We start from the raw sequence: 11,700 nt of genomic DNA, 5'->3' as shown, positions 1-11,700 counted from the left end.
GCCCATTCTCGCGCTCGACCACCGAGCTTTGAGATGGCTAGCGCCACGCGCTATTGCTTGGTCTGGAGCATGGTGGATGCGATAGCCATCTCGGCCTCTCTCACCCGGAGCAGGAGATTCTCTCCATCCTTCCCCTCAAAGACATTAACGCTCACAATGAGCGGCTTAAGCGGAGAAAGTCATCCGTTACTGGCGGTGGCGTCATAGACGCAAATAAAGTAGACATTTTATGCTGCAGGTGCTCTAGCAGCGCGTTTTCGTACTTTGAAAACGCCTCTAGACGCGCATTATTTGCCTCGGGGCCTTCCGCAGTATGGTGTTGCACGCCCTCAGGACCCAGTAAGGACATCGGCTTTTTAAGCCCGTCCTGCATGCCCTGGGGCAAAGAAGAAAATTGTTCCATTCTCACAAAGGATCAGTCTAAACGACTCAGGTGTAAATTGATTACAAGTGCTACCAAGTGCAGCGGGGCTGCCGTACCTTTGCGCTTTGAAGAAGCGTAAGTTAGGTCACCGACCTCTCGTTCTATACTCATAACAAGTACGAGTGTAGCGGATCGTAATCCGCTTACTCCAGAGAGGAATTATAGCCTTACGAGCAAGTGAGTTGTTAGAGTTGGCGTCTTCAATAACGTATTCACGACGGTGTAGTATATTATGTGCAGTTACCCAAGGCTAATTAACTCTTCGGTTTAAACTCAAAACTGACTTTATTTATTTTTATCTGCGGCAAAGCCGCCGAATTTTAAATGCATAGATTTTCCTAAGTATGTATAGTAAAATCTAAATACATGTATTACTACCGTATTCTTGTTTGGATGTGGTCACACCATGCCCATCTGGTGTGACACACACCTGTTACCAGGGTATGTGTAACCCCGTTACAATAGGATACTGTTCGCATCAGTATATGAAACTCAACACACACGCTTCGAAATCTACGATTGTCATAGGTGTGAATAAGTCCACCTGCGGTGCTGATCATATGGAGCGACGAATAGCGCAAACTGCTCTTGAACCTGTATGCAAAGAGGGCGAAACAAATTGTATTAGCTACGAAGAAGAGATACGATGACTTGTTCATAACTCCAGCTCATTACTCTATCAATGAATACTTTCAGGGACACAATTGCACTCTGACCCGAAGTCAATTATCTTTCAATTCATTTTCATATTTTAACGCAACACGGAATTTTTATGTCTCCGAAACATCCACAAACTGCCTCGCAGACAGTGAGCATAAAGCTCCCAATATGTGTGTAAATCCAACGCGATCCCGTCTGATAATCGCTGATATAATAGAGTGGGCCAATTTTAGGTTTAAAATGTTAGTATTCAACCAAGCAACCAGTACATTTCTGCGATTGACGTCGCGATAAATAAGAGACAATTATTTGTTTAAGGAAGACACTTCTATAATTTTTGGCGACTTAGCGATTAAAGCTATAGATATTTAAAATAGCCTCAGAAATGATGGTGTTCAGCTTCGTCTACGCAATAGATGACATGAGAAATTACTTATACAAACGTTGGCACGGTCAAGCAGGTAGTACGAGTAATGTGAAAGCTCGTTCGGCGGGTTTAACTTCAGAAGAAAACTATCCACTACAAAGCTACATTGACGTAGTGTACTCTTCTATAATTTGGTGCCAAACTATACTTTGGCTACTATGAACATGACAATGATCCCACTACGATTGCGTACTGTTGCAATGTGACTAGCACAAAATGGATAATCTTCTTCGTGATTGGTACAGCCAGTTTTCGCAATAGTCGACACGTTTCAAACGACAAGTCAATGAAATATAACCATAGCAAAAGATAATGTCCCTCCCGTAGTGGCTCAACTACGCGGCCCAATCTAAATGTCGAAGTGTTACTTCTGCATCCGAAATTTAACGTCCAGCTCAACAGCTTTCGGGATAATTTGCTCAATTGAAGTTCGATATCGACGGTTTTTGCTCGTAGGGATGGACGTATAAGATAAAATCTTCTATTATGTAGTATATTGATAGTTGGAGTGATGTAGAGTTCAATAAGCAAAGTAACACTTTGGCTGAATTACAATTTGTAGCGTACTATCGAGGCGATACATGACAAGGGATGGTTAATTCAATTGTAACAATGTGGTAAGGGATTACAGTTTATGAGGTCATTATTTAGTACCTGAGTTCACGAATGGGCGCAATTAGTGATATCAACAATGAACGTGAGAATGAAGATAGACATACTGCTGTACTTGTATCATCGGCATATGAAGCTTACAGCTTCTCTTTTTGTTGCGAGAAAGGTACACGGTGGAAGTAAGACATGCTGAAGTCGTTGATGAAGTGAAAAATAATCATTTGTAGCATACAGGTGTGAAACTAAAAAAGCATTACTTACTAATCGAGGAACGTGCATCAACAGCATCCGAGCACTTTATGGAAGTAGCAGCTTCATCTATTATTATGGGGTAGATACTTGGCGTGAGCTAGACAGTAGTCGTTTGACGAAGTTTCATTAAGAATCTGCTGGAATTCGCAATCGTTGGTGCTTTAGCCCTCAAGGTGTTACCAGACTATTGTGCGTTTAAATTATGGCTTAATTCGATATCAGCAAAAGATGCAAGCGTCCTATTTATCGTTGGACTATCTTAGCTATAGATGGAGCTACCTCCATCAGATGCTCTTATCAAGATCTTATTCATTTCTATCCATGCTGCAACTACCTATCTTCATTTGCCATCTTGAGTACCGGAAAAGAAAAAGTCAATCTCGAGTAATCCCGCAAACCATCGTTGTGCATAGAGAGAGATCTTAGGAATACCTTAACGCTCGTGAATGTACGCGTTTTTTTTTTTGACAAAGATATGAAAGTATTGCATTTAAGAGATACTCGTGAGTTTTTCGATCAGAAAGTCTAACTTTTGCTCAAGCACATGAAGACGGGATGATAAATTTCTGATCGCCATGTCGCTGTCGTGACAGTGATCACGTATTTCATTTGCTGGTGACTTCAATAAGCTGTTCGAAGTACATGCACTGGAAAGTTTCCTTAATCGTGGCTCCTCAGAGATAGGACAGCAGTCTTTGTTTATGTGTTGAGTCGTTAGATGCTGAAGCGTTGCTTCACATTCCTGGACTGTGGCATCAGGAAAGAGTGTTTTCAATAAAGTTGATGTAAGCTTTGTCTGCGGAGACCACTCCAAAGGCATCACGCCGAGTCTATCAGCAAGAGCTTCTCGCAGCACATGGGTCCGGATTCTGCCCCAAAAAACGACAGAGTAACGTCGACTTGGTGCACAGCAGAATACCGTGGCTATCACAAAGGTCAATGGAGCAAACCATTGTCGAATTACGTGGTTGAGGACCCGTAGAAACACCCAGCACTTGCTTTTGTCTTTTTTCTTCCGTTCCTCTTTGTACGCATCCACCACGATTGCCAAAACGATATTTAAAAGAACAAACGTCATCAATGACATGTAGCTCCAGTAATAAATCAACGAAAAGTCAATCGAATCGATGACCTTGATATTAAAATTATTGAATAACATGTTGACACACGCCTTCATCGAGTAAAAGAAAGACGAGAATTCTTCAACACTGGTGCCAAACAAAACTGTTCCAGTCGAAGCAAACGCAATGAAAACAACAGCAAAAATAACCGAGAACGTTCGGAATGACCGAACTGCACTTGCAATCGTGCGAGTGAGAATACTCAATCCAACATGGTTTCGAAAAGTGTTTAGTACGCGAAGTCCTAAGACAAATACCGCAGCCGTGGCAAGAAGACGAAGTAACGTCGTTAAATTAACGATATGCTCAAACGATTCCGTGACTTCTAAAAGCGTCATTTTGATCTCGTCTTTGTTTTGACTGGTGTTTCGAAGCACTAATAATTTTGCACGAAAGCTTGTGCTGGTCATGGCATTGTGTGCGATGACGACGGTGACAAAATATGCATACACGACAGGCCTTCTCAGTGCATCAATCGCAAACCAACCATCAGGAAATGCCCAAAATCGAATGGCCATTCCAGCATGACCAATGAGTTCGTTCAAATGACGACTTGATGAATCTAGAGTCGTCTTAATATGGCGTACTACAACCAACCCTAATGCTGATATCAACGCCCAAGGGAAGAACCATAGAAGCACGAGAATATCCAGTGCGATGGTGGTTGCGTTTGGGAACTGATCCAGTAATGTTGAAGTTGTTGAAATGTAAGGCTCGATAAATCCACCAGGACTAAAATCGAGCTGAAGTTTCGTCACTGCGTACCCAGGCAATTCACCGTTGACCGTGATGATTGTGATTAGTAGTTGTTGCGTCGCAGTGTTGAGCCAACCTCCATCCGCCTTCTTCTTCGCCAAAATCGCACTCGCATCGGTTTCATTGGTATCAAAGGAGATGAAAAGTTCTTCAATTGTCGTTTTAGATTCATCATAGCATTTCGCATAAAGCGGTTCCAGGATCTCTGGCATGTCGCAAGCTTCAGGTTCCATGCGCGTCACCTGAAAGCTAACTCCTCCAAGAACTTTATTGACTCCCCCAATGCGACCATAACCATCTTCTGACAGAGCTTCTCCATTGTAGCCGTCCGTAGCAAAAACTTGCGGAACCAGAGAGCTGTTCAGCCAATAAAAGATGCCAGGAACAGTCTCAATGTCCATAAATCTGCCTGGGAATTTATTCATGGTGGACAACTGTCGTGATCCTGATGAAAGAGCATTGTTTTGGTAGTACATGCTCGTGGTCGGAATGTGCAAATACATTGCTGCAACGAAGATGCAGAATGACATAATGGCGAAACTAATTTCCTTCATATCTGCAGCATGTTTTTCGTCGCACCATAGCTTGTCAAGAGCAGATTGGACCGAAACTTCGCGACAATGACAAGTCTTGGGGCTGGCAAGAGTTTCTATATGATATTGAAAATCGAATTCCGTGTTGTCGTACGGGTTCGGCGAAAGCAATAAAACTTTGTCACGTCCATGCGCCATCACTTAAATTGCAAAGTCAGACGGGATATACTACGAAAGACATGGGATAGAATTCTGCTTTGGTGGTATACGACATCCTTCCCTGGAATATCGAAGACAAACAGATGTATGTGATGTAATGATGTAACACTCTTGATTCTCATATGTCACCTTTTTAAAACGACAGCTGCAGCGTCGAACAGACACTTCTATTTGTGAAGTCGTCGGTTAATTAAAGCTTTGCTGCATTCGCTGTAATTCCTTTCTGCGGTTTTTTGCTTGTCGAATGACTGTTCCAGTGGTTCATTCAATTGATCATGTGCTTCATGATAAGTAGAATCAGGCTCCAATGAGAATTGCTAGCCGTAGCAGTATAGGCCGAGTAAGATACCAAATGATGGTAGAAAGCTCATAGTAAAACTCATCCGCATGCGAAGTACTGAAGCATCCACTTACACTCGATAAGCAGCTTGTGGTTATTGTGGTACAGGAACAAATTTTTATTGTCGCTGACGTGCTATTCAAAAAGTGCGGTAACGTGCATATTCCATTGACTATAGATATAGTTGATATGCTTTGTGAATGCATCGTGATGATACGTCTTTTACAATATTAGGGGCGAATGGTGAGGTTACGATATCGATTTCGTGTGCAATGGTACGCAACAGCAGCTGCCCTCTTGTCTCGCGATGTTTGTATCTACGAGCTTGAACAGTGCTGATCAATTTTATGCATTTGTATGACAATTTTAAAGGATATTAACGTAGTCACGATGCTCACGTTTATTCTTAATTAATTCCCAATCTACTTTTCGATTTCTGTGTTTACACTCTCGTCGTAGCCCAAATGATGGTTGAGTGAGTATGAGAACCACATCGCTAACTTGGATTAAGCTTGCAGCGATTTTTTTGGTAATGCAACCCAACGTGAACAGATCGGTTTTTGGCTCTTTACAACATGAGGAAATCTTTAGGCAAATACAAACAATAAGGAGGTCAATTTAGAATCTACTTCTAGTTGAATGAGATGATCGATTACCACCTCTTTCGCCTTGCACGATATTTTGAGAACTATGTGGTTCGCACTCTCGGCATCACCTTGGCAAGTTTAATGCTCGCTTGGCGAATCCAAACTTTTTTGTTCTTTTAGCCGCGGAATGGTGTGCTTAACACCACACAAAACATGTCCAAGCAAAGTGCCAATATAGACGCCGCAGATATAGTAAGTCGTTAAACATTTCACTCACACTACCAATGACGCTATTGCACCCTCAAACCGTCGAGAATTTAATACACTTGGCAACAAAAAATCGTCACGTTCATGCCGATAGACCTTCTTGCCACTTCGTAGTGAAGCGACTGCAGCGGCTGAAGCGCCGACGCTCAAGTCATGGATTGAAAGTTGATGCGTCCGATCCACTTCAAAAATTACAAGACATGGATGAAGACTTTCATGTTGGTAAAAACATGAGCGCTTTGTGCGTCTGTTGGTCCTGTCAGTATCTTCGACAGTGGAGCACATCTTTGCAGCCCTACCGTTGTAATTTTAAATTATGTATGATTGAATTTGAGTCTTTCATAGACATGTACGAACACCAACTAGAGATACATGGATGTCTGAATCCTAAAACAAATCGCGTGGTAAATGACACTTTTCATCAGCAGCAAGGCACTTTGGCATTTCCTCCTGCTACAGTTTATGCAGCTCAACAATTTATGGTCCCAAGTCGTCCACCCACCCCTTGGAAGTCGACAAGCGAACTGGATGATGAGGCAAAGATTGTGCGGGACAAGTTGTGGACTAATAATCCGGATCGATATGGTATCCCTTACCGACTGTTTAAAGCAGGATACCAGCTAGTGAAACGAAATGGATGGAAAGAGATGCAGCGGCAATTTCAGATTGCAATGGAGCACTATTACTCGGGACTGAGGTTTCTTGCCTCAAGTCGCGGCTTCCGTGACGGCTGTCCATCAATTGAGCGAGGCAGAAATTGGCTGGTATGTGATTAAGTGTTGATTTGATGCAAGTCTTATGAATATGTTTGTTTCAACTGTAGACGTCGACAGACCGAGAAGACATTTGCTCGCTATTTCCATTTGGCGTCAATGACAAAGTCGACGTTGAGCCTGAATTTGTTTTAATCGACACAAAACATGACCAAGAAATGCAAGAACGTATTATAGTGCTAAGTGATGACTCTGAGGATGAAATTGTGGTCGTGAATGCCAATAAAAAAAAGAAAAAGAAAATTGAGAGAGGAAACTGCGACGTCAAATCGAAAGTACTAACTGGTGGTAAATTCTCATTACTGAAGAATCGAAAGCTTGTTAACACTGACAGTGATGCGCGAGATGTGGAACCTGAAAATGGCAAGGGTGATAAAGAAAACACACTCAACAAACACGATGTTGTCGATCTTCAGAGCGACGACAATGCAGCTTTCAAGTCTAGAAGATGTGACGACAGCGAAACGGATAGCAATTTTGGGCTCGATGTTTCTCGTCCAGCATATGTTGATAATAGCGATAGAAGCAGTGAAAGTGATGATGAAGAAAGACACTCGTTAAAAGCTACTCCAAAAAGCTTGAACATGATTATCAGTGTCAGCGACAGTGAGAGCACCAGCGAGAATGAATTCAAATCTAACGCTTTCAACAATACTGCCGATAGTGACAGCGAAACTAGTAGTGATAGCGACAGTCACAGTGACGATAACCACGGCCGTGACGACATCATAGCTTCGGAAGCCAGTAGGACTAATAGTGGCGTTAAGTTGATATCTAGAGACAAGTATGTAAGCGATACCGAGAGCGAAAGCGAGAGTTTAATATGATCACAGAAATCGTGAATAACACATGTTATATTGTACATCACTTGAATTTTTGTCACACGTCACATTTTATCGATGACCATTGATCAAGAAGTGCCAGCAGTAAAACCGCTACCAACGGATGTCGAGTCTCGCGAGCGAATACCTGGAACTCCTTTAATCCCTGGAGGAGCAGCATGGTCCGAGGACGGTCGACTTGCTGTCGTATCTGACTCAAGCATCCTCGTCGCCACTTTCCGCAGTCGCGAACTCGAAATGTATCAGCCTTATGGTCCTGCCGTCTCGAAAGACTTTGTATTTTTACCGAAAACTCCAATCAATGAGCATGTCCCGGTTGCGATACCTCGAGTGATCAAGTCGCTCGACGCTGGACTGCCACAACTCAGTACCACATATCTTCTACTAAACGAGAGCGATCGTCACCAACACAACCCCAAGGAGCTGTCTCTGTCCAAAAACGCTGGAGCTGCTTTCATTGCCGCCGAATGGGGACCTCGAGGTTCCGCACCAAATAATTCATGTGCCTTATTAGCACTCACAGCGTCGTCTAGGCTGAGTCTGCACTTTCCATCGAGCTTCCACATGAACTGGAGCGAAGTTGCTGTTCTCTCCGAAAACTTATTTACATTTTTTCAACGCCATTGCTTCCGTTTGGGACCATCCCATGATAATCGTTCTACTACCATACCACCAAGTACAGCAATGGCAACACCACGAGGAGACAAAAAGATTAGAACACGGAAAATGGACGATACGGTTGGTTCTGTTGCTGTAAATTCTATAGCTGAGTATACGCATCAATGCGCTTTATTGTCGACCCTGACCATGGCATGGTCACCATTCATGGTGACTGTGGATAAGCAAGTTACTACGTCGCTAATCGCGCTGTCAGGACGAAAAGTGAGTACTATCTGGGCATACATGTATCGCTCATTTGTAGAGGACCACGAATCGGAACCATTTCTTTCAACAGCTCCGATTGCGTGGATTGATACGGACAAGTACGGTTGGGTATCAACAAGTGCTTGGCAGAAAATGCATCAATACGGAACCGCGTTTAAAACGCAAAAAGAGCTTGGATTAGCGCTAGGAACGTCAGAAGGAAGTGTGTTGATTGTGAAAGTTCCAGTTACGGAAAATGTGCCAAATGATTCACCACAAGAATTGACGATAGAACGCGTCATCGTGGCTCCTTCTTCTCAGCCAATTTATGGATTGTGCATGGGCAGTCACTGGACATTTTCAGATAGTCCCACTAATGACTTGATTGTTGCATCGGGATCGACAATCTCTGTGTGGAATCTGAAAAAAAAGAAACAGACGCAGCCAAATGTCAAGTGGAATGCTCACGAAGGCAATATAACTGGTCTTGACATAGATTATTTTGGGGACGCCATTACCTCAGCTGCTGTGGATGGCACGATTAAAGTATGGAGTAAAACAGGTCAATTGGTGTACTCAAGTGACGCCGTCCCGCCCAAGTCAGAAATAGAAGATTCGGGATGTACTACGACGACTACTGCGGCAAATTCGGGTAAATATCCGGTGTTTGGTCTGGCCCTGTCACCAAGTTCTGCACTGTTGGCATGCTTGTTTGTAGTGCCTCCTGCTTCTCGCCCGAACCGTAAATCTCAGGCTGACGTTTCTTATAGTCGAGTTTCAAGCTCACTAGAGTACATTCCGTTGCCATGGGTAAAAAACTGCGATCAAATGATAGAGATGGTGTGCCGCATTCTTAATGAGAGTCAATCTGTGAGCAATTTTATGGATGTTGCTTGGCTTTGCTACAACGATAATGCAGCCATTATGTCATGCAACGGCTCTTCAAGCTTGGATATTCCCAGTGTACTCAACAAGTTCACAAATGACACCGACAACAGTAATGTGCTCGCGCCTCAGCCGATCTATCTTCATCTCTGCCAAGAACTTGAAAAGATATACGACGAATCTACTTCGACTGCTAAACAGAATATGTGCCTTCCTATCCCACTTTATCTCCAAGCATCGGTATTGTTGCGCAGTGCAGTCACACCGGCTGATCATTTAGTAGCTGCCCACAACTTAGCGCTAGTGAAGCTTCGACGAACACTAGGTGTATACTGGGCTACGCGATGTTTGACTGCCCTTGTGGCCGCGGCTACGAAGAAAAATAAGGTACTCAGTGACCACCTCAATGGCTCGCCACCGGAAATTATCAGTGCTTTGATAATGGCTGATTTTCTTAGTGTGCAAGATCCGTTGACGTCCTGTCATGAGACTCTTGTGACGCAAATTTATACTCAATTGGACTCACCCGATCACGCTGCTGTATGGATTGCGTATGTGAAGGCAAAAGCAAACGAACAGACAGCTGATGAAATCAAACCAGCTGTGCCTATACCACCGTCACGAGAAACGTGTTTTATCTGCCAAAAGAGTGTACCTTTTGGCGAACTCGAGATTCTCTGTGCATCTCGGCATATTTTAGAAAGATGTTTTCTTTCGTTCCGGTGCATTTCGGCTATGGAAGTTTGGAAGTGTATGGGCTGCGGGGCTTCAGCTTCCGAGTTTGACACTTCAGGTGGCACGACACCGTTCTTTCTATTGGACTCTAACGACCATGATGACGAGGCCGCTGCGTCGAGGACGAAAGTCATTTGTCGCTTGTGTGGAAGCTATTGCAGATTTCTTAGATATTAACTAAAAGGAAATTGCTAGGAAGCGCATGAGAATGGAAAGTGTATTAAAAGTGGTCAATTTATTACCCAGCGCACACGAAGACCCAGGCCATATCTAAAAGTGAAGTGCAAAATTCTTCTGCCTCCCATTTTACTTACGAACATTTCTCCGTTTGGCTTTTACCAAAATTCTGCGTCCAGTAGATTTTGTACATAGAGTTTGAATCGTACGCGTAACCACAGCCAAACATGGTGAATTTCTCACGTAAAATGTTAGCTCGGTGGCCTGGCGAGTTCATCCATGCTTCCATCACCTTATCAACCGAATTATGGCCAGCAGCAACGTTCTCTCCGGCCGCTGTGCTGTCATAATGTTTCTCTTGGAGCCGCTGCGACATTGTCGAACCATCAGAACCCTGATGGCTCATGTAATTTTTAAATGCCATATCGTTCGAATGGCCTTGGGCAGCTTCCTTCAGCTTTATGTTTAGACACAATGGGGGGAGTTTATAAGCAGCACGTTCCCTGTTCACTGCCTTGAGCAGGTCTGCCTGAATCCCGTCGGATGAGCTCACTGCTTGCAAATTCCGCGAGAAATTTCCAGCGTTTGTGATGTTGTTGACGTTGTTTGGAAGATTGGCAGTCGAAACTGACAAATCAATGTCTTCGTAAAGGGCGTCACCAATAATTGGCAGGAGTTGCAGCGAAAGTTGTGAACTAGCTCCCATGTTGACATCAGCTAGTGTTGTATTGCCGAGTAGAGTCATGATCACAGCGAAAATGAATGAAAGGTTCGACATGGACGTTAGTGACTGCAAGTGAGGACTGAGTTGATGTCGGTGACTGGCAAAGACTTGAAAACTGAATTAATGTAGCAGGGTTGATTGCCGCACGAAATTATGGATTCAGCTCACATGATCACGTAAATGATTCGAGGTTGACTCACTACAGCCAAAAGATAATAGAATATTGAGTTTGATAGGACTTGAAGTGTTTCAAAGTATAGGACTTCTCCATTGGAATGCCCCTTTTGGATGCACTGCCAACACTTTACACGATGTAATATTGGAATAAACATTCCTATTTTTCTTTTTAGAACATTACTGCGTTAAGCTTTGCGATGAACAATTTCAATTCAGTCAGAATCTAGCAACGAGTCTATTTTTCTAGTATCTTAAAAGTAAGGGGTGTGTGGAGTTCGAGTTGTAGCATCTTTCTACGTTTCTACAGCTCGATTACTATGCTATA

The 11,700-nt window shown here is 43.3% G+C and overlaps 4 protein-coding genes across 4 annotated transcripts; 2 read left to right on the top strand and 2 right to left on the bottom strand.

The window, feature by feature from the left end:
• Window positions 1-2,123: 2,123 nt before the first annotated feature.
• On the top strand, window positions 2,124-2,458 carry PHALS_08826 (uncharacterized protein; the record flags this gene model as incomplete). The annotated part of the gene is made up of 3 exons (XM_024724244.1): window positions 2,124-2,128; window positions 2,192-2,289; window positions 2,358-2,458. The coding sequence occupies 3 exons, from the start codon at window positions 2,124-2,126 to the stop codon at window positions 2,456-2,458; spliced, it is 204 nt and encodes a 67-aa protein (XP_024575141.1).
• Window positions 2,459-2,865: 407 nt separating this feature from the next.
• On the bottom strand, window positions 2,866-4,983 carry PHALS_08825 (Ca2-modulated nonselective cation channel polycystin; the record flags this gene model as incomplete). The annotated part of the gene is made up of 1 exon (XM_024724243.1): window positions 2,866-4,983. The coding sequence occupies one exon, from the start codon at window positions 4,981-4,983 to the stop codon at window positions 2,866-2,868; it is 2,118 nt and encodes a 705-aa protein (XP_024575140.1).
• Window positions 4,984-6,215: 1,232 nt separating this feature from the next.
• On the top strand, window positions 6,216-10,474 carry PHALS_08824 (Zinc finger, C2H2; the record flags this gene model as incomplete). Its single annotated transcript, XM_024724242.1, has 3 exons — window positions 6,216-6,962; window positions 7,022-7,577; window positions 7,887-10,474. The coding sequence occupies 3 exons, from the start codon at window positions 6,216-6,218 to the stop codon at window positions 10,472-10,474; spliced, it is 3,891 nt and encodes a 1,296-aa protein (XP_024575139.1).
• A 133-nt stretch (window positions 10,475-10,607) lies between these two features.
• Window positions 10,608-11,219, bottom strand: PHALS_08823 (CAP domain; the record flags this gene model as incomplete). The annotated part of the gene is made up of 1 exon (XM_024724241.1): window positions 10,608-11,219. One exon carries the CDS (start codon window positions 11,217-11,219, stop codon window positions 10,608-10,610), a length of 612 nt encoding a protein of 203 aa, XP_024575138.1.
• Window positions 11,220-11,700: the final 481 nt, after the last annotated feature.

Source organism: Plasmopara halstedii, assembly GCF_900000015.1.
Source record: "Plasmopara halstedii genome assembly, contig: Scaffold_323, whole genome shotgun sequence".
NCBI lineage: Eukaryota > Oomycota > Peronosporomycetes > Peronosporales > Peronosporaceae > Plasmopara > Plasmopara halstedii.
This window is presented reverse-complemented; position numbering and strand designations above follow the sequence as displayed.